The sequence below is a fragment of the Nesoenas mayeri genome (assembly GCF_963082525.1).
Source record: "Nesoenas mayeri genome assembly, chromosome: 2".
NCBI classification, from domain to species: domain Eukaryota; kingdom Metazoa; phylum Chordata; class Aves; order Columbiformes; family Columbidae; genus Nesoenas; species Nesoenas mayeri.
The window spans coordinates 162,389,565-162,412,343 of record NC_137543.1 but is presented as its reverse complement, the minus strand read 5'-3'; the positions used below and the strand labels follow the sequence as shown (position 1 = coordinate 162,412,343).

The 22,779-nt window shown below is 46.0% G+C and overlaps 1 protein-coding gene across 1 annotated transcript in view; it reads left to right on the top strand.

Moving 5' to 3' along the window:
* The window catches only part of SNAP47 (synaptosome associated protein 47), a 31,697-nt gene extending 15,378 nt beyond the window's left edge, over positions 1-16,319 (top strand). The window contains exons 4-5 of the mRNA XM_080339286.1: positions 4,921-5,051; positions 14,209-16,319. Coding sequence (XP_080195412.1) covers positions 4,921-5,051; positions 14,209-14,355 — 278 coding nt within the window. The 3' untranslated portion in view covers positions 14,356-16,319. The remainder of the gene's footprint in view (positions 1-4,920; positions 5,052-14,208) is intronic.
* The last annotated feature ends 6,460 nt before the right edge of the window (positions 16,320-22,779 follow it).

Sequence of the window (22,779 nt, the reverse complement as noted above, 5' to 3'; positions counted from 1 at the left end):
GTCACTGGTTGTCACCAGAAGAGCCTGGCTCCATCCTCCTGACACTCCCCCTTTCCATATTGATCCCCAGGAATGAGTCCCCCCTCAGTGTCCTCTTGTCCAGCTCCAGAGCCCCAGCTCCCTCCAGGTGTGGTCTCCCCAGGGCAGAGCAGAGGGGCAGGAGAACCTCTCTGACCTACTGACCACCCCCTTCTAACCCACCCCAGGTCCCATTGGCTTCCTGGCCACAAGGGCCCAGTGCTGGCTCATGGTCACCCTGCTGTCCCCAGGACCTCCAGGTCCCTTTCCCCTACACTGCTCTCTAATGGATCATTCCCCAACTTATACTGGAACCTGGGGCTGTTCCTGCCCAGATTCAAGATTCTACACTTGCCCTTGTTCTGTTTCATTAATTTTTGCCCACCCAGCTCTCCAGGTCTCTGGATGGCAGCACAGCCTCTGGCGTGTAGATGTGAAGCTGAGTGTCCCTCAGGAACCTGACAGCTGGAACATGCCAAGTCCTCTTTAACATCGAGCTCTCAGCTGGTGTTGTCACTACCTCCACACCACTTTGTGAAAGGATTAGCTTAATTTGAGTTTCAGCTGCTGGCCTGGGTATTAACTACGATGTCGTTCTTTTTCTGGTTGTCACCCATTCAATATTGTGCCAGTGTGTGGGGAAGGGTCATTAGAAATCCATTTTTCCCTCCCTCCACATGCTTCAGACTCCTCTGTCATTGCTGTTTTTACCTTTGTCAATTTATAGCTGGAGGCATATTTATATTAATATTGCCATTCACTTAATTATACAAAGTTTAAACCAAATTTCTAGCCCAGCAAGTTTTTAAGTAACATGTGGGTTCGACATCACATTCATTTTCATATGTTAAATACAGTTTTATTGTTCCAGAACTTCAGGTGTTTGGATGTAGGAGATTTTAGGTCTCAGATTAGGTGAGCGTTTAGTTGAATTGTTTAAAGCAAACAGTGGAGACAGAAACCCTTTCACAACAATAGGAATGACATTCCTTACTACTATTACTTCTAAAATTCCAGAGAGGGTTGTATTTTTTTATTCTTTTTGTAATCCAACCCTGGATTCATTTGCAGAACTGTTGAATTTCTGTCTGTTAGGAATTTCTTTCTCTCAGCATGCTTGAATCCTCTTCTTTTCCTAATTGTAAGTGACAAAAGAGCAAATTGGTGGATGGATTTTGTGCCAACGCATAAAAAACGAGCAGAGAAATGATACAGTAAAACAGATGATGAACCTGTTTCTGTGCACCAAGCTAAAACTGGACTTCGGCAGGGAGGATAATGTCCTCTTGTTGACAAGTCGTCAAGGGCCATAGCTTGGAAAAGCTTGTTAATTTTGAAGGAAGTAAGTCTTGGGCATTTGGCACTAAAATGTCAGCACAACAACTGGGAGGAAAAACAACCTGCTGGTTTCTTAAGTCCCGAGTTATTCCAGCGAATTGGTGTGCAGTTCCTGATGGTCTTAAGACCGGTTACATAAAATAATTGGTTATACAGCCCTACTGTGCTTCATTTCCCACTGCTCTGCCCTGTTTGCATCTGAGTCAGTGAGTTAAGAATATTGCTCTCCTACCCCCACCTGCATTTTTGACTGTTTAATTTGGAAATGGCAGTAAAGAAAACTGGAAGTTATGGAAATCCTGACTTCTCCAGCTCCACCAAAACCCTTGTTTGTTCCTTCCCTGGAGTCCATCGCCGTCTGGTTTCTGTCGCAAGGTGGCACTCATGCTCTGTGATTGCATCTCTGGGTTTTTTCCATGCCCGCTCACATGGTGGAAATACTGATTTTTCATGGTTTTTTTTCTCTTTTGTCCTAAAAGCAAAGAGGAAAAAAAAAATAATAAGTTGTGCCTATTGCACATTTGTATAAGTAAATAGCAAAAACTCACCTTTCTTAAAGAGTTTTGGCTCGGTTCCACCTAGAAGAGGTATTTGTGAAGAGTTTTGTACACAGCAGATTATCTGAAAGTATTTTTAGCTGCTTTGCGTGTCTTTTTTCACTGTTTTTGTGGACCGTGCCCGCATGGGTGTTTAAATACTCGGGACGAAGCAGCGAGGTTTGTTTTATAACAGATTCTTCTGTGCTGGATCAAGCCAGTATGGCACTTAGTGCCATGATCTAGTCAATGGACTGAAGTTGGACCAAGGGTTGGACTTGATCTCTGAGGTCTTTTCCAACCCAGTCGATTCTGTGATTCCGATTCAGTACTTTCCTAATCAATAATGTCCTCAATAGCATCTAATAACAGCTACTCAGGATTAAAAAGCGCAAGGAATTCCCCAATGCATCTGCATTATAATTTAGGGCAGTGCTGGCTCAATCCTATAGCTGGAGACTGGGATTCGCAGGGGTTTTTATCCCTTTCAAGGCTGCTGAATTTTTCCTGCTTACCCCTATATCCGAGTGTTCTCATTATTATGAATTTCTAGCACTTTATTCAGAGGTTTAGTAGTTTCTCATCCTCATGTGGTGGCAGCGAGTCTCACAGTCCAACTGGGTGTAACACGAAACAAAATCGCTTTTTAAATGTTTCTTCTTCCTATTCAGTTCTCTGCCTCTTTTTTTAAACTAGAAAATTACTGGAAAATGCCAGGTCTTCTTCCTCACCCCATTCTTTTTGTGCACCTTTGTCATGTCCCCCTCCTGTTCTTATCCTCAGCGAGATTAATGGGGTGATACGGATAGATTTCTTGTTTTTAATTAAATAATTAGTGTATGGTGACACTCAACTGATAAGAAACATAAAGAATCTCATCTGGCTGTTTGCTGCTGTAGGAAGGTCTGTCATTCCGTCCTCATTTTATTACCATGACATTAATTTAACCAGAAACAGTGTTTTTCAGTGCCTGATTCTTAGCCTGCCGGAATACAGGGAGCATTTGCACAGGGTAACACTAGCACAGTGAATGACTCACTTGTCTTAAATCTTGATGGTGTCTGAGTCCAGCGACTCTCAGGCTGATAACCGAATAATTCTGGGGATTAGGAGTTTGCAGTAATTACTTGAGAGGGATTTAGGGTTTGGTACTTGGGTTTAGCTTTTGTCTCCCCTTTCACGGGGAGGTAATGCTATCCAAAGCTCTCGGGTGCGCACCGTCTGCCCAGCCAGCTGGGCACCAGCTTTTTGACCTGGCGCTGAGCTCTGGCATCTGATAGACTTTCTATCCTGATGTCTGTAAAAACCTCCATCGTTACGCTGTGCTGGGTCAGGCCATGGTAGAATTATCTTTCTTCTCGCTGCCTATTCAAGTGGGAGAGGTTCGGAGATGTTTGAAGCATCTCTAAGAGCCAGGATGTGTGTCTCGGGTTTTTAGCACCCATCTCCATCAGAAATAACTTTTTCTTGCAGCGTGTCCCTGCTGGGTGGTATCAGATCCTGCAATAAGAGCTGATGCTTTAAATAAAGGACAGGTGGCATTTTTGCACAAGGGTTTGTGTCCACGCTGCTTGGCTGAGGGTGGCTGTTAACGTCAGTGTTGCCCTTCTGTTTCAGGGGTTTGCTGGCTAGACTTTTAGGCTCTGTCTATGATCCATCACTTTCAAATTCTTTAATTAAAGAGAGAAGCAGCAGCAGCAGGTGAAAAACCATCATTTATCTGATCGGGAGTGTGTTGCTGCTAATTCGCTCTCTGTTCAGATGAATCCTCACAGTCCAAAATGAGCCATTCTTCAAATTATAAGTCATCTCTCAGAAGCCAGGTCACATCCAGGTTAGATGCTACACGAAATTCAGCTCAAATCCGTTCTAGGAGAACATACCTGAACGGATAAAATTGGGTTGCACTTCTCTGAATGTCGATCTCCTCTTGCAAACCTCTGTGGAGCAAAGCTAAGGTCAACCAGTTTGATACTAGCACTGGTCCTCCCCATTACACAGAATGATGGAATCACAGGATGGTTGGGGTTGAAGGGACCTCTGGAGATCATCCAGTCCAACCCACCTGCTAATGCAGGGTCACCAGAGCAGATCACACAGGAAGGTGTCCAGGTGGGTTCGAATGTCTCCAGAGAAGGAGACTCCACAGCCTCTCTGGGCAGCCTGGGCCAGGCTCTGGCACCTCACAGCAAAGAAATTTCTCCTCATATTCAGATGGAGCCTCCTGTGTTTCAGTCTGTGCCCGTTGCCCCTCACCCTGTTGTTGGACACCACTGAACAGAGTCAGGTCCATCCTCTGACACCTACCCTGAGATATTTGTAAACATTGATGAGATCCCCTCTCAGCTTCTCCAGCTCAACAGCCCCAGCTCTCTGTCTCCTCATCACAAAGATGCCCCAGACCCCTCAGCATCTTTTTGTCCCTCTGCTGGACTCTCTCCAGTAATTCCTTGTCCTTCGTAAATTGGGGAGCCCAGAACTGGACACACAACTCCAGATGTGGCTTCACCAGGTCAGACCAGAGGGGGACGATCACCTCCCTCGATCTGCTGGCCACACTCTTCCTCATTCCCTCCAGGTACTGTTGGCCTCTTGGCCACAAGGGCACATTGTTGACTCATGGTCACGCTGTTGTCCACCGAACTCCCAAGTCCTCTGCAGATCTGCTTTCCAGCAGGTCCACTCCAACCTGTACTGATGCCGGAGGTTGTTCCTCCCCAGGTGTAGGACCCTACACTGGCCCTTGTTGAACTTCGTCAGGTTCTTCTCTGCCCAATCCTGCCTGTCCAGGTCTCAGGATGGCAGCGCAGCCTGTGGGGTGTCAGCCCGTCCTCCCAGTTTGGGATCATCAGCAAACTGGCTGAGGGTACACTCAGTGTCCTCATCCAGGTCGTTGATGAACAGGTTGACCAGTACTGAACCCAACACTGACCCCTGAGGAGCACCACGAGCTAGAGGTCTCCAACCACCATTGATCACAACCTTGGGTACAGGAGATGCCAGTCTGACCACAGAATTTCTCTTGCAGCCACGGGACTTGTGGGAGGAGTGTTGCAGCCCAGCTCTCCGGTGGGAGGCAAAGAAGGGACGGACAATGACCAGGTTCAGCTCCAGAAGCATGAGAAGATCTCCCAGGAAGAAGCAAAAGAGCTTAAACAGGTATAAGTTGAGATAATTCAAAGAGTTGTTTCACTCGCTCTTCTTCCTTAATAACATGCATTTTTTTATCATCAGATGCATAGGCATTGCTCTTCACAAAATATTCCTCTCCCAAAGTCTAACAGTGCATATTTTAAAAATATCAAGCCTGTGATTTAAAATACCCTGATAACTTTATATTTGTTTTTAACTATTTTGAACAAGTCAAGGATTATCAGCAAAATCTATTAAGTGATAGGATTATAAGCCAAGGGAAATCTTTAACCTGATTTTTCTGAAGATTAAGAAGCTTAACAATGAAACAATTTTCATCTTTTTCATGTTTCCCCTATGCTATCTTATCCTTTTTAGAAAGGAGTAGCAGTTCTATTTGAGAAACATCCACAAAGCTAAACAAAGTGTTTTTAAACACACAGAGAGAACTTGTAGTTAGGAAGTATTTTTCTCCCAATAATTGCTGAGCACAGAGCAATCATTATTCCAGTCATTAATAATTTTAAGATACATGCCATAATTCCTATAAAACACCTATTCCTTTTCCATATTAGGAATCACCACATAAACACACAGCTTTAGACCAAAACGTGCTTCTGTAACCAAAATATAACCAAGATCTTTCAACTGCAATATCTTATTTGGGCTTTTTCAGAAACAAAATGGGCTATTCACCCTTTGATCTTTCTCTGTTCTCATCTTTTAAAGAGCTTATTTCCATGATTTATCATTTTATCAAAAAATAAGCATTTTCTGAAGCAGCATTGACCTTCTGGAGGATGTTAAGGGAGAGTATTTTTCACCCGTAGTTGTACAAATATCATTATTAATTGTGCACACATACACTTGCTTCAAATGTTATGTGTTCATAGGGGCTATTTGTTCCTCTCTTAAATGTCAACTTCTCAGCAGTATAATTCTGATTTGTAACCAGACCCCCAAAAATCTAAATAGGATATGAAGGCTTGTTGATCACGGGCTACAATTGAAGACACATTTTCCTATACCTTGTAAAATAAGCTCTCCAGGAATTGCTTCCCCAGGGCCAGATCCTGATGGTTGAACACCAACCGTGGTGTCACCAAAGCATTTGGCTGCGACTGGAGAAGCGGAGTAAATGGGGAAATTCAGCAGCTTCCAATGAGCCTTGTGAACTGGGAATGAAGCTTCTCATCTCGAATGGACCGTTATCTCTGTGGCTGCTCCCAGGAGAGCAGCTGCTTCTTGCTCTAAAGCACAGGGAGAATAGCTCAGGATGTTTCGGTTTTGTTAGGAGAGAGCGCGGTGATGTTTAGAGGGGAAGCGTGAAGATGTGGAGGTGATGGGAAGCGTGAAGATGTGGAGGTGATGGGAAGCGTGATCCAAGTGGGGAGTTCCTAGCAGTAAAAGCAGATTTGAAAGATGTGGAGGCTGGGGATGTGTTCTGATGGGGTTCAAGGTAAACCCTCTACAAAGCCTTTCAGGTGTTGAAACCCTGAAGGCATCAAGGTTAAGATCTCGCAGCTGCATCTGAGCAGGATATTTAATGCTTATCAAAGGTATGTCGAGGCTTTATCTGAGGTTATATTTGATGTAGTGTTTTATAGTTGAGAAGAGGATTAAGTCCATGAGTAAAAAGCAGGGCAAGGAGCCAGGAGCTTTGTCTCATTTCTAGCTGTGTGGTGTTAAGCAGTTAGACGTGAGCCAGGGTATGGGGTGCTCCTTAGAATCACAGAATCATTTCAGTTGGAAGAGACCCTCAGGATCATTGAGTCTAACCATAACCTAACCTAACTTTAGCACTAAACCATGTCCCTAAGAATGTGGTCTAAATGCCTTTTAAACCCCTCCAGGGATGGTGACTCCACCACTGCCCTGGGCAGCCTGTTCTAATGCCTGACCACCTTGCTGAGGTGTAGCTTGCTGCTTTGTCCTTTTGTGTCCAAACATCTCATCAATAGCAGGGTCTGTTGCAATAGGACAAGGGGTGATGGTTTTCACAGAATCCCAGAATGTCAGGGGTTGGAAGGGACCTGGAAAGCTCATCCAGTGCAATCCCCCCATGGAGCAGGAACACCCAGGTGAGGTTACACAGGAAGGTGTCCAGGCGGGTTGGAATGTCTGCACAGAAGGAGACTCCACAACCCCCCTGGGCAGCCTGGGCCAGGCTCTGCCACCCTCACCATGAACAAGTTTCTTCTCAAATTTAAGTGGAACCTTTTATGTTCCAGTTTGTACCCATTACCCCTTGTCTTATCACTGGTTGTCACTGAGAAGAGCCTGGATCCATCCTCCCTTTATATATCTGTAAACATGAATGAGGTCACCCCTCAGTGTCCTCTTGTCCAGCTCCAGAGCCCCAGCTCCCTCAGCCTTTCCTCACACGGGAGATGCTCCACTCCCTGCAGCATCTTGGTGGCTGCGCTGGACTCTCTCCAGCAGTTCCCTGTCCTGCTGGAACTGAGGGGCCACAACTGGACACAATATGTGATATTTGCTTTTTTGCTGTCTGCTTGGGTCTAGATGGTTGCATTTCAGTCCTTTGCCACTTTCCAAGTCTCTTCAGTGTTTATTTACCCTTTTATCGTGCCCTCGTCGCAGGAAATCACAACTGTTAGGTCAGAGGAAAAGGTGTTTTGTTGAGGAACCGCTCATTCCAAATGCTAAATACCAAATTTGCTCATAAGATGGCCTTGTTCCGTGGCTTATAGCGATCCACAGGCAACTGGTCTTAACAGACACATGTAATGACCATGGCTTGGATTTATTTTTTTGGAAGGCACAATACAGGGAGAGAACTGAGGTCTTTACAACTAACACTTTGTATTTGCTAGTGTGTAAGTTAAGTATTGAACGGTACTAAAATAAAAGGTGGTAGTTAAGCCTGTGGAGCTGTTTGAGTATTTTTTTGTTTCCAGACAAGGCCAGTGTATGTTAATGGAACCGTAAGTGCTTAGTACTCCCTGAGAACGTAAATAAAATCAGACTTCTGTATCAGTCTAAGCAGAAATAACAGGAGAAACCAGCCACAAATGCGGTAAAAGTGAGTGTTCCATACTGTGCTAACAGCCGCTGGCTCCAAAGAGCTGGTGCTTTGTCTGCTTTTGTGAGCTTCAGATCCAAGGGTCCTGCTGTCTTGTCAGACTTGTCTGTTCCAGTGTTTTCGGCGCTCAAAAGTTTTGTGCTCCAAGAGAGCCTGATTTTCTAGAGCGGGCTGGAGCACTGTTGCTAGTGGCTGGTGTAGACTTGGAGTATCCATATAGCAAATGCAACTCTGGGTCAAGCAGAAGGAACATCTTTGCTTTGCATAGCCCCAGGTGAGTACTGATAGCTGCAATCCCAACCAAGAAACATGTTAAACCAGCACAAATCCGTAGATATATATTTTTTTGTTGTTATGGCAAGTTGCACTTGTCTCATGAGGCGTTGACAAATGTCCTCTAGTAAACTGTGCTGCAGTGGTTTAAGATGTTTCTGCTCTTTGCTGTTTCCCTGCCCATTCCAGGTGTGGTCTCCCCAGGGCAGAGCAGAGGGGCAGGAGAACCTCTCTGACCTACTGACCACCCCCTTCTAACCCACCCCAGGTCCCATTGGCTTCCTGGCCACAAGGGCCCAGTGCTGGCTCATGGTCACCCTGCTGTCCCCAGGACCCCCAGCTCCCTTTCCCCTACACTGCTCTCCAACAGGTCGTTCCCCAACTTACACTGGAACCTGGGGTTGTTCCTGCCCAGATTCAAGGCTCTACACCTACCCATGTTATATTTCATTAAATTTTTCCCCGCCCGACTCCCCAGCCTGTCCAGGTCTCTCTGGTGTTCTCTCAGCAAGGCCCAAGTTGAACATTCAACACAGGGTTGATTTGGAGAGCAGTGACAAATTAGCTTCCTTGTTTTTCCTTTTCCTTACAGCAAGAACTCTGTGCGTGGGAATATTAGGTAACTTGCCTGAAATCACACAGAAAATCCGTGGGAGAGCCACAGAGATAAATCAGACTTTCCAAATTATAATCTGGTGGCATAAATCTGCGGCTGCCTCAAGGTGCGATTGACCAGTGCCTGAGAAAATATGCCTTTAAAATGCATCCTTAATGGGCTCATACCTGCTCCTTGGCTTTGTGTAACAGATGCGAGTTTCATGCTGAGTTTTCATGTCTTGGTTCACCATCCAAATTATGTGCTGGCCCAGAAGTCACCGCTGGCAGAACCGGAGCGGTGATAACTAGACATCTTGCCATCATTTTGCTTCACAAAAATAGTGACCAGCACTGGCCAGACTTCAGATTCCAGTAACTCTTTCCAGCAAGCTCTGTGGGATGTACTGGAAAAGCATCTTAACCATTTCAGCTCCTGTTGGATTGAGCAGCAGATTGAACAGTCTAAGATGCTGACAGACAGAGGGTTAAGGGTTCTATTACCAGACTCTCTTAGGCAAAAAGAATTAACAGATGAAAGCAAGCCGCTTGCCTTTTATTTTTGTGTGTGAGTAACCACATCATCATCACCCGCTGCCTTTCAAGGCTGAGCCGAATTGGCAGGTGAACTGAGCAGAGCCCTGTAGCCGACCCAGTTTCCATTTTACTGCTTTCGTATTTTAAAAGCTTTTCTGTTCTCAACAGTTGTGTCGTCTTCGGTATTTTTCAACGTTGAGTATGCTCTAATGAACAGGAAGCCTATCAAAAGTAATGTGGTTCAAAACTAAAACTGTTTTCATGGTACACCTGGGCCTTTTTTTTTGGCACAGTTTTGATTTACAAATTGGGTGCCTCTTGGAGAGATGGGCAAGTGGCAATGTCCCTTCTTATTCTCTGTGTCCTCTCATGCCAGCCCCAGCTTTGCTGCATAGATCTCTTGGAGGCTTTCACTGTGTGTCTCTGTGTTTTCATCTGTGCTCATCTCCGTGGATTTCACGGACTGAGATGTGCTTGGTGAGGACGTGGCTCAGGAAAGCTGAACTTACCACACTGCTAAGGCTGCCTGGTGAAAAACCTCCAAAGGTTTGTGCTTTGCTGGAGCAGAATGTGATGGCCAGAGGAACCATTCTGAAGCACACATTAAGCCATAGAATCATAACATCATTTTGGTTGGAAAAAACCTTTAAGATCATCCAGTCCAACCACTAACCTAAGACTGGTGCTAACCCATGTCCCTGAGAACCTCATGTCCATCTGTCCAACCCTCCAGGGATGGTGACTCCAGCACTGCCCTGGGCAGCCTATTCCAATGCCCCACAGCCCTTTGGGGAAGAAATTGTTCCCCACATCCAACCTCAACCTCCCCTGGTGCAACTTGAGGCCGTTTCTTTGTGTCCCTGTGTCCCCTCAGCTCCTGTTCTCCAGCTGAACCCCCCAGGTCCCTCAGCTGCTCCCATCACACTTGTGCTCCAGCCCCTCACCAGCTCCATTTATTTAAAAAACATCAGCAGACACTTCTGATTTTATTTGGCTGGGCTGGAAAACACATTTTGGAATGTTCATGGGTAAAACTTCGTAGTAAACTTGCTGAAAAAATATCGTTGTGAACCTTCTTTAAATCATTTGCAAATGATGAAGCAAATGTCTTTAACTGCCATCCTTTAGGATATGCTGGAGAAGTGAGGTCTTATCTCTTTCAAACCTAATGTGAAGAGTTAAAATTTTACTGGAGTGGAGGCTGAAACCGTATAATTTTCACTCAATATTGAAGCTGGTCTTGCTTGTGGTTGGAGTGGACCACAAGAACTTCAGAAATCTTCTTCCAATCTTAATTCTACTGTGACTCTATGAATGATAGGAGTCATTCCATGTATTATAGTGCTGGCTATTTTATTTGATATATTTATGTGTATGTTTATATCTGTAAAAACATATGCAGAAGAAGCTCCCAGGAAGGATGAAGGGAGAGCCATCTCTGAACTTCCCATTTCCAGATAGTAAAATGACTCCCTCAGGACAGGCAAGACCTTATTTCAGACCCATGTCCTGGATCATCCACACGGTGGTTCTGATCATGTCATTTTTCTCTTTGGTGCATATCCTACACAACATCGATCACCTCCAGTTTGGGGAATTGCTCCTCGCTTTCCTCTTTCAGTGAAAGAACTTGAAGCGTTTCATTTGGGATAGAAACAAGAGGGGGTTTTTAGCTCATAGTTTTCACAAGAATAGAGGATGGTAGATTAAGCTCGATCCGTGGTTGCTTTTGTATTTTTGCTTTGGCAGCCAAATTGCAAAACCCGTTATTCACACAGCCAGATTTCTAGCTGCTTGTGACTTAAGGAAGAAGCTGATATTTTACAAGATAAATCCCACTACCGTGGTTGACGTCCAGCTGTAGACAAAGGGAATAGAGTGTACTATCAGCAGGTTTGCTGATGACACCAAGCTGGGAGCAGTGGTGACACTGGAAGCTGTGCTGCCATCAGAGACCTGGACAGGCTGGAGAGCTGGGCGGGGAAAAATGTAATGAAGTAGAACAAGGGCAAGGGTAGAGTCTTGAATCTGGGCAGGAACAGCCCCAGGTTCCAGTGTAAGTTGGGGAACGACCTGTTAGAGAGCAGCGTAGGAGAAAGGGAGCTGGGGGTCCTGGGGACAGCAGGGTGACCATGAGCCAGCACTGGGCCCTTGTGGCCAGGAAGCCAATGGGACCTGGGGTGGGTTAGAAGGGGGTGGTCAGTAGGTCAGAGAGGTTCTCCTGCCCCTCTGCTCTGCCCTGGGGAGACCACACCTGGAATCTTGTGTCCAGTTGTGGCACCTCAGTTCCAGCAGGACAGGGAACTGCTGCAGAGAGTCCAGCGCAGCCACCAAGATGCTGAAGGGAGTGGAGCATCTCCCGTGTGAGGAAAGGCTGAGGGAGCTGGGGCTCTGGAGCTGGACAAGAGGACACTGAGGGGTGACCTTACTAATGTTTACAGATATATAAAGGGTGAGTGTCAGGAGGATGGAGCCAGGCTCTTCTGGGTGACAACCAGTGATAGGACAAGGGGCAATTGGTACAAACTGGAACACAAAAGGTTCTACTTAAATATGAGAAGAAACTTGTTCCCAGTGAGGGTGGCAGAGCCTGGCCCAGGCTGCCCAGGGAGGTTGTGGAGTCTCCTTCTGTGCAGACATTCCAACCCGCCTGGACACCTTCCTGTGTAACCTCATCTGGGTGTTCCTGCTCCATGGGGGGATTGCACTGGATGAGCTTTCCAGGTCCCTTCAACCCCTGACATTCTGGGATTCTGTGAAGCATTTTCTCTGTGTGCAATTCTCGTGCAGTTCCAGCTACATCTGACGTTTCTCGCTGCTTTACCCAAACCACTAACTCATGGAGCTGCGAACGACGGGGCTGCTGCGGAATTCAGCCCCTCGTGTGGGTAAAGGGGCTTCCGATGTTTCACAGCAGCTTTTTGGGGATCTGATTGTGTTTATTCTAAAAGGAAAACAAGAAAATAGAGTTTGCCAGTTGTTTTGAAAGAAAAAAAAAAGAAACTTTAAACATATATAGAGTACAATTATTTTCCTGTAAAAACCACAGATTTATTTTGTTAGGGTACAGTTCTAGTATCTTCATTAATGTTATCTGGGTGCTCGTGTACAACAGCAGTTGGTGTAGTGCTGGAATAATTTGCTTTCTTGGACACTTATTATTGCAATAGATGGATTAAGTGCTCTTATTAAGCAGGATATCTGTGGATTTTGAAGGAAGCAGATGGTGCAGGCCAGCAGAGACAACCCCTTTACGATCTGAAGTGGCCAACAAGCTGGATTTCCAGTCAGTATGATGTGATGCTTCTAAATTTCCCCCTCATACATCCAAGCAGCTGAGGTTTGTCGATCAGGCAGGTGCTTTTCGGTTCACACAACCAGGCGTATTAAGGGAGTAGCCACAAGAGGGAAGAAAAGGCAACGGTATAACTCCCGCTTTGGGCTGCTGCAAAAAGGAGCCGGTGTTGCAGGGTGAGGAATTAAGCTGGATTTTTTTACTTATGTTGTTTGGATCTCTGCTCTTGGACTCGGTTGTGTGAACTGATGGAAAACTGAAGTCAAGCAGGCCCCATAAGTCGGCGTAGGGTGTTATGGGTGTCTCCTAGCATTAAGAATGCATCAACCTGGCTTCTCCTTTCACTTCAGAAGCTTCCACCCCGTTTGGACCGATCTCTATTGCCTTTTTCAGGCAGCAGGTTCTCCTCGCAATCTTGGGGCAGCTCAGGGTGTTTGCTAACAGTCCCACACACAAACAGTGATTTTCTAAGTGTAGTGTAAAGTGGTTGATGTGTAACATAACGCGTGCAGCCTGGAATAGAGCTATAGCCCGTGCATCTGTCGCTTCTCATCTCAGTTGCAGCCTCAGCCTTGGCCGCCTTGACATCCCTTCATACCACACAACCCTCTAGCACCTAAAAAGTTATTTGTTATTTTGCCCAACGCTCACGTTTTTCTTCTGCTCCATCTTTCTTCAGTGTATTGTAATCAAACAACCTTTTCCATCTTCTGACCTGCTCCCTGCCTGGCCTTGGGCTCCCAACATGCACAACAAGCTGCTGCTTTAAGACACAGCGATACTGAGGAGATAAATACAGAGCCTGCAAACAGCTGATGTTTACACCGATTTTCTAATTTATTCCCACCCCTGTATAACCCTTACATTTCAGATATGATTTTTCTGGGCTTTAGTTCATTGTTTAGTTCAGCTCAGCTTATTGAAGCAAGACATGTCTTTTCAGCAGAGCAGAGTCCCAACAAATGATTTATGCAGAATCACACAGAGTCACAGAATGTCAGGGATTGGAAGGGGCCTGGAAAGCTCATCCAGTGCAATCCCCCCATGGAGCAGGAACACCCAGATGAGGTTACACAGGAAGGTGTCCAGGCGGGTTGGAATGTCTGCACAGAAGGAGACTCCACAACCTCCCTGGGCAGCCTGGGCCAGGCTCTGTCACCCTCACCATGAACAAGTTTCTTCTCATCTTTAAGTGGAACCTTTCGTGTTCCAGTTTGTACCCATTGCCCCGTGTCCTATCACTGGTTGTCACCGAGAAGAGCCTGGCTCCATTGTCCTGTCACTCACACTTTATATATGTGTAAACATTAATGAGGTCACCCTTCAGTCTCCTCTTCTCCAATTTAGTCGTTTAAAGTGATGAAATAACTAATTGCCGTGGGTTTATTACATTTATCAAAGAACCTGCTGGTCGATCACTGAAAGTTCTTTTCTTCTGGCAGATCCTACAGAAGCTGAAGGGCCTTGCCTTGGAGACAGAAGCCGAGCTGGAGAGACAGGACGAAGCTCTGGATTCCATCACTACCTCCGTCGACCGCGTGACGCTGAATATCGACAAGCAGAACCGCAGAATAAAGAGACTAACATAGCGCCCGCAGGTATCGAGAGGAAGAGGAGGATCGGGGAACTGTATTTTTGAAGTTGTTTCTTTAATAGACACCTTGGGAGGTGGTCGCAATATTGTGTGGAACGTGACACTGCTGTTGTCGAGTTCCTGAGGGTTTCGAGAACGTTTCCAGACTTGGGTGATGTTTGGAGACTGTTTTAGGATTAAACAAGCCAAGACTTTTTAATTGCGGTGAAACAAGGATAGTGGATTCTTTACTACACTAAATCTGTAAATACGAAGGGATGCGATATAATCTAAATCAACTTTTATGTGTTTTTTTATGTTGCTGCTTTTGATTTTTGGTTTTGTGTTGGTTTTTTACTGCAACAGTGAAGGAGAAATGAACTGCATATGAGAGCACTTTAGATGATTACAGCTTATTAATTCTCTCTCAAGGTCTTTCTTGAAAACACTTAATAGCTGAACTAATGGCCAGATGTCCAACTGCAAATCACTGAGGCTTTTTCTTTGTAAGCTGATGGTGATAAAAACTTGTGTTCCCTGAGCACATAGTTTAATAGGTTTCAATCGTGGTTTTTATATACTCAGTAGTGAAGACTTAGTGGCCACAACTGTCTGTTCCCATATCCTAGGAAATCAAAAGAAGGTTCGTGTGCATGTATTGGTAGAGGCATCAACTTGGCATCACGAACATCTCGTTCACTTTATGTGGTCCCTAAATACCATGTTGGATCTGGGCTGCCGCATCTCAGACAGATGTTGATACAAGGTCTTGTGTCTCTTCTCTGTCCTTCATTTTCCAAGGATCTCCGTGCTCTTTGGCTCCAAATCTCTAAATGGGAAATTCATGAGTTGTGTGGAGCATCATGTGGTTTTTGGGTGTCTGCTCCAGGTTCATGGGCTGAGGGCCCTATGGGCAGAGTTGTAGACATCTGTATAATATTTTATAGTTGTGGCGCATCCGTCTTACCTTGGGTCTATTATTTATTTGCACTAACTGGTGGTGAAGCATTTCAATACTTCCTGTAGACCTATATCTCTAAAATAAAAGGAAATAATGTCAGTTGTTGTCTAATAGGTTTTGTTGAGTTTACAATTGGCTCCATCGAGACTACAGGACAGTGGAGACCTTTTCCCCTCCTAAATGACTTGATAACCCATATATCCATCACCTGTGGCAGAGAACTCACGTTTCATCAATTCCTACAGTTTACCAGCTATTTTAGTTCAAAGTAGCTGTTGTAATGTCTTTTAAGCGGTTTTATATTAAAAAATTCTTGTATTGTTTTCAAATGCAACACTTTTGGTGCAATATTTTTACCGGTGAAGCTTTGAACTGTTCATTCCACTGACAGCTGATGTGAGATTTTCCTGTATCAGAGTAATTCCGCCTTCCGTTTAAAGAAAGATGCAGTAAATCACATCGAGCATGTTGTTTTCAAGATCTTATTCTACCTTGTTCTGTATTATTTCATATTAGGTTGTTAGCATTAAAGTGCTTCTGCACTGCAGGTTCTTAGTTTACAGTCCAAGTTGTTACTGGCATGCACTTTAATTGCTGAATGTGGTGATTATATATATATATATACACATATACATTGTGTACTGTGAAATAAAATATTGTCTGCGGTTCCCTTGTTTGTTTCCAATACCCAAATCACTTTTGTTTTACTGCGAGAGGAAAAGATGTTTACACAGCTAATTATTTCATGAATTTCAAAGTATAGGTTACGCAAAATAGATGTGAACTGAACCTGGTGCTGACTGCTGGGAATGAATCTCTGAACTGAATTAGTCCGAACCAGGATTGCCAAACTTAAACACTAATTACACAGCGTTTAGTTTAGCGTTCTCTGTGCCATACTTTTGATTGCTGTGGTTTTTAGCACTCGCTGTTGCATCTGATTCAGTATCTTGTGGTTTGTGTTCGTCCAACTTGTCCGAAGCAAAAAATGGCAATGTTATTTGTAAGAAGTGACCCATTCTAGCTCTGTGCATTAGCTGGAGTTCATTTCAGTCTGTAATCTCTTCTTATTAAATATCTTGAAATAGTGATCTTCTCCCTTGTGTTCACTTCACTGCGAAGTTGCTGTAAAAAATACTTTATCCAACCCCTCGTATTGTGGAACAGAATTTAATGGAGCACTTTGCCTTTTAGGATGGGCCTTTTTTTTAAAAATTAAAAAAAAAGGGAGAATATCAACTGGTGGAATATTATCAAAGTGAGTGGACTAAGCCCAGCTTAGACATGTCAGAATTTAGACAGTATAAATTGGGGAATGACTTATTAGAGAGCAGTGTAGGGGAAAGGGACCTGGAGACAGCAGGGTGACCATGAGCCAGCACTGGGCCCTTGTGGCCAGGAAGCCAATGAGACCTGGAGTGGGTTAGAAGTGGGTGGTCAGTAGGTCAGAGAGGTTCTCCTGCCCCTCTGCTCTGCCCTGGGGAGACCACACCTGGAATCTTGTGTCCAGTTGTGGCCCCTCAGTTCCAGCAGGACAGGGAACTGCTGCAGAGAGTCCAGCGCAGCCACCAAGATGCTGCAGGGAGTGGAGCATCTCCCGTGTGAGGAAAGGCTGAGGGAGCTGGGGCTCTGGAGCTGGACAAGAGGACACTGAGGGGGGACTCATTCATGGGGATCAATATGGAAAGGGGCAGTGTCAGGAGGATGGAGCCAGGCTCTGCTGGTGACAACCAGTGGCAGGACAAGGGGCAATGGGTGCAAACTGAAACACAAGAGGTTCTACTTAAATATGAGAAGAAACTTGTTCCCGGTGATGAGGGTGTCAGAGCCTGGCCCAGGCTGCCCAGGGAGGGTGTGGAGTCTCCTTCTGTGCAGACATTCCAACCCGCCTGGACACCTTCCTGTGTAACCTCATCTGGGTGTTCCTGCTCCATGGGGGGATTGCACTGGATGAGCTTTCCAGGTCCCTTCCAGCCCCTGACGTTCTGGGATTCTGTGAACCTCTTGGTACTATGAAGACTTCACTTTGATCAAGGCTTCTCTATGCAATAACACAGCTTCTGTTATTACCAAAATTACTTAGAGCCTCGTAAGTTCCTTTCTACATTAAATCCAAGCTCTGTTATTTTCCAGTGTCACAGACCTGGACAAATGCTCCGCGGGAGTAGATGCAGCAGGTAACATGCGCCAAACAATATTGTGCTTTGTTCTGTGCTGAAATGATTATCGACATGAGACTTAAAGACGTACTTCTATGATAAGTTTTGCCTTTTATATGCACGATTTGTTAGTTCTTTGCAGGTCTCTTACTACAATGTGAAAAGTTGGGGGTTTTAAGAGACATAAGAAAAAAAATGAGAGAGATTCTAACCTAACTACGAATATTTTACTTGGGAAAGCTTTTCAGCTCCTGCAAACCAGAACTAGATTGTGATGAATCATACGGTAAGTTTATAATCTGGAGCGTGCTCATGGCAATGATGAGTGAGCCTGAAGTGGCTGGATTTTAATACAACTCTGCATGGGACCTTGAACGTCTCCTGCGGAATCGTCGAAACGCTGGTAATAAACATGACCCTTTGCAATCCTCAGAGAAGTGGTGGAAGGAGTTCTGTTCAGGCAATTAATTAATTTAACTAAAGCCTCATAATAACCATCTGTGTTTCCAAAGCTTTGAAACCACACGCATGCTCTTCGCAGAAGGAAACGGAGCGAAGCTGCTTGTGAGTGTTGAAGCTTCGCCTCTGGGAGGAGTTTTTAGGAGGGGAATTTGCTGTGTTTATAATATGACAAAGCGTGGCAGCAGTATCAGCCGCCTCTGCTCGCTGCGTGTGAGCAATGTCAAACCTCAGCCTGGGAGAGGGGAAAAATAACCTTGTAATGGTCCTAGTCGTAGGTTTAACAGCTGGGCTTCGCAGAATAAACAGCACTTGGCTTGCCAGCCGCCCTTGGGCTTATGTGTTTGCGACTCAGCACAAGGTCTGAATCATGAAGTCATAGAATGTCCTGAGTTGGAAGGACCCACCAGGATCATCGAGTCCAACTCCTGTCCCTGCACTGACAACCCCACAGTTCATCCCATGTGTCTGAGGATGTTGTCCAGTCTCTTCTTGAATACTGTCAGGTTGGGGCTGTGACACCTCCCTGGGGAGCCTGTTCAGTGTCCAGCACCTCTGGGTGAAGAACCTTTTCCTCACGTCCCACTGACCCTCCCTGGCACATCTTCTGCCATTCCCTGGGGTTTTGTCACTGGTCACTGAAGAGAAGAGCTCAGTCCTGCCCCTCCTGCTCCCCTTGTGAGGAGCTGGAGCCGCCATGAGCTTCCCCCCTCAGTCTCCTCTTTTCCAGGCTGAACAAACCCACTGACTTCAGCTGCTCCTCATATGGTTTCCCCTCCAAACCCTTCACCAACTTCGTAGCCTCTTCTGGACACCTTCTAGTAGCTTCATATCTTTTGTTATCCTGTGTCCCCAGCCCTGCACACAGTGAATGCTCCAGGTGAGGCCCGAGCAGAGGGGACAATCCCCTCATCGAGGTAAACCCAGTGCCTGGAGCCAGGACAGACCAGAGACAAAAACACGCACCCTGGATTCAAGCTGCCTCCTGTTTGAAGTGGGAAAGTGTTTGCTTAATGGTTTAAAAGTCCAGCCTGGCTTATGTCAAGTGGTTTCAATTTTAAACTAGCATTTTTTTAAACCCTTTTCTAGTTTGGCAGCAGAAGGGTTAAGTTGAGAAGCCTGAGTTCAAGATTTGGGCGTTAGACTAGATGACTTTTGAAGGTCCCTTCAAACCTAAACTCTTCTATTATACTGAGATTCTGGTTTTTTTGTTTTGTTTTGTTTTATTTTATTGTTTCCTAAGAGTTTATTTAGATCCTGGATCGTTCAGGTTGGAGGGAATAAGAGCTGAAGAGAGACAAACAGATGATGGTTTCATAAGCTTTTGCCTTATAGGAGCTGGTGCACCTTGACCAGGCCAACCTGATGTACATAGTTAAGCCTTGAGCCGTCTGGTTTCCAAGACGAGCCTTCCAGGGTGCCAGGCATGTGCTCTGCTGATCTCAGCTTTCCTGCTTAGCACTGTGGAGTTGGTCCAGCTTAGAGAAAAACCTGTGGAGCTGGAGCAGCCCTGGCTAAACCATTCACATATAAGGATGCCCGTGGGAGTGAGACAGTAGTAAGGAAGAGGGAGAGCAATGGGGCTTTTGCCTCTCAAAAGGATGGTGTAGATCTGCTCAACAGCTGGTTGAATATGAGCCAGTGTGTACCCAGGTGACCAAAAAGGCCACCAGCATCCTGGCTGGTACCAGCACTGGTGTGGCCAGCAGGCCCAGGGCAGTGACCGTCCCTGTGCTGGGCACTGGGGAGGCCAAACCATGAATCCTGGGGGCAGTTTTGGGCCCCTCACACCAAGAAAGGCCTTGAGGTGCTGGAGCGAGTGGAGAGAAGGGAACGGAGCTGGTGAGGGGCTGGAGCACAAGTGTGATGGGAGCAGCTGAGGGACCTGGGTGGTTCAGCTGGAGAACAGGAGCTGAGGGGAGACAGGGACACAAAGAAACGGCCTCAAATTGCACCAGGGGAGGTTGAGGTTGGATGTGGGGAACAATTTCTTCCCCAAAGGGCTGTGGGGCATTGGAACAGGCTGCCCAGGGCAGTGCTGGAGTCACCATCCCTGGAGGGTTGGACAGACGGACATGAGGTTCTCAGGGACATGGGTTAGCACCAGTCTTAGGTTAGTGGTTGGACTGGATGATCTTAAAGGTTTTTTCCAACCGAAATGATGCTATGATTCTATGATTTTAGGACTGGGCTGCAGAGGGGCAGTTCAGTGACAAGTCCCCGCTGCAGAGCACCTCAGTGGGGAAATCCGGCCTCGTTCCAGGTTGCACTTTGTTAACATCGAAGCATTAAGTGCTATAGGTGACCTGGGAGCGCGATACCACTGCTCAGCAATCCCTCTCGCTTCAGCATGACACTTAATCAAGCGTTTGAGTCCCAATGTGCTTTAAGCTTACCCTAAATCTTAAGCACATGTTTAAGTGTTTTGCTGACTAAGGGTGAGATTTAATAACAATTCCTGGCTTTTATATAATGCTTTCCATAAATGTCACTTTGTGGTGTTTTTAGAGCATGTAAATGTGCTGGATGAGCAGACAGTGAGGTGGACTGAAAACTGTCTGAGTGGTTGGGCCCAGAGCGTGGTCACCAACAACACAAAGTCTAGTAGGAGGCCAGTAACTAGCAGTGTGCTCCAGGTGTTAATACTGTGTCCGTTCTTGCGTAGCATCTTCATTAATCATCTGGATGACGGCGCAGAGTGTACCCTCAGCAAATTTGAAGACCCCAAACTAGGAGGAGTGGTTGACACTCCAAAGAGTTGTGTTGTCATCCAGGGGGACTTCAACAGGCTGGAGAAATAGGCTGACAGGAACCTCATGAAGTTCAACAAGAAGTTCCAAGTCCTGCACCTAGGGAGGAACAACCCTGCACCAGGACGTGCTGAGGGGGACACACATCTGGAGGGCATCTTGGCAGAGAAGGACCTGGAGGTCCTGGTGGGCACCAAGTTGAACATGAGCCAGTAATGGGCTCTTGTAGTATGGAAGGTGAATGATGTCCTGGGTTGCTTTAGGCAACCTCTGGAGGTACTAACTTCTATCCACTGATGATGCAACAACCCTAACTTGACCTCAGCGGTCATGTAGGTGGGAAAGCTCTACAGAGGGCCCCCAGTAGATCAAGGGAGGTGATCCCTCCCTCGACTCAGTGCTGGTGAGGCCACACCTGGAGTGCTGTGTCCTGTTCTGGGTTCTTTGATACAAGGACCTCTGGAGATCATCTAGTGCAACCCACCTTCTGAAGCAGGTTCACCTGGAGTAGATTGCACAGGATTGTATCCAGGTGGGTTTTAATGTCTCCAGAGGAGACTCCACACCCGCTCTGGGCAGCCTGTTCCAGGCTCTGGCACCTCAAAGGAAAGAAGTTTCTACTCGTATTCAGATGGAGCCTCCTGTGTTTCAGTCTGTGCCCATTGCCCCTCATCCTGTCATTGGGCACCACTGAAAAAAGTCTGGTTCGTCCTCCTGACATCCACCCTTGAGGGTCTAGGCCCCTAATTATCTTCATAGCCCTCTGCAGGACTCCTTCCAGTAATTCATTGTCCTTCTTAAACTGGGGAGCCCAGAACTGGACCCAGAACTCCAGGTGCAGCCTCACCTGGGCAGAGCAGAGGGGAAGGATGAACCTCCCTTGACCTGCTGGTCACACTTCTCTTAGTGCACACCAGGCGCCATTGGCTTCTCAGCCACAAGGGCACATTGGTGGGCACTCATGGTCAACTGGTTCTCCACCTGAACTCCCAGGTCCTTCTCTGCAGAGCTGCTTTTCAGCATGTCTGCTCCAACCTGTACTGGTGCCTGAAGTTGTTCCTCCCCAGGTGCAGGACCCTACACTTGCCCTTGTTAAACTTCATTATGTTAATTAGTCACCAGAAGTACTCATTCCGCAGATCTGCACTGTGTCTGAGTACATATTGCAACAGGCAGAGAGACCCAGATTTGCCCTGTTTTCTTGATTTTTGCTTTCAGAAAGGTTTCTGGAGGACTTCAGAGATACAGGCTATATTTCCAGCTTTGTTGGGCAATTCAGGGCCAGCATTATGTGCCTCAGTTTCCCTGAGCATCACATGGAGCTAATGTCATTGACCTTCAAAAATAGCTTTGAGGTTTGTGGTTGACGTGGAACATGATAAGATCTTGATACTATGATTTACTGTTGTATTTATGTTCTTAGCTTGCTGGTGCTACCCAAAGATTATGTTCATCTCTTTTGAATCGAGCTTTTCCTATAGTGACTGAAATTGCCCTCATAAGTTATTTTCTAGCCTGCCTTGATATATCTATAGAAATACAAACCATTGTGGTTTCTGCTCAGGAAATGGAAGCATTCCATTGTTTTCCACACTAGCTGGGAAATGCAAACTGGTCAGGTGGACCAGCATCCCCAGGTGCCTCCTTGTCTCTGGCTGATGGCAGGGCCTGAAATAGCATCCATGGAGGCCACAGTGGAAAGCCACTTAATGCACTTTACAGTGTCCTTTAGATGGGCGGCTCAAGCGCTCAGCAGAAAATGAAGGGGTTTTGACTTTCTGCCCGTGGCAGGTGGAAGGAATTTGCACTCAGATGTTAGTAACAGATGCCATTCTCCCTTATGATTTTCTCTGCGTGCTTAGGAAGGTGTTTTCAGCTAATGTTTGGTATGTTGTCCCCCTGGGATTCCAGTTACTTTTATTATAATAGGATTTTAATTTTAGCTTCTAATATGAAATTATGCTGGTCTCCAGGTACATGAGAAAATAATTTCCACACCAGCTCTTTTCCATGGCTTCATAAACGTGAGCTGCAGCTGGGCGGGATGGGGGAGATGGGAGGCCAAGAGTGTGGAGCCAGAGGTGAAAAAGTGCAAAAGGTGGAAAGAATGG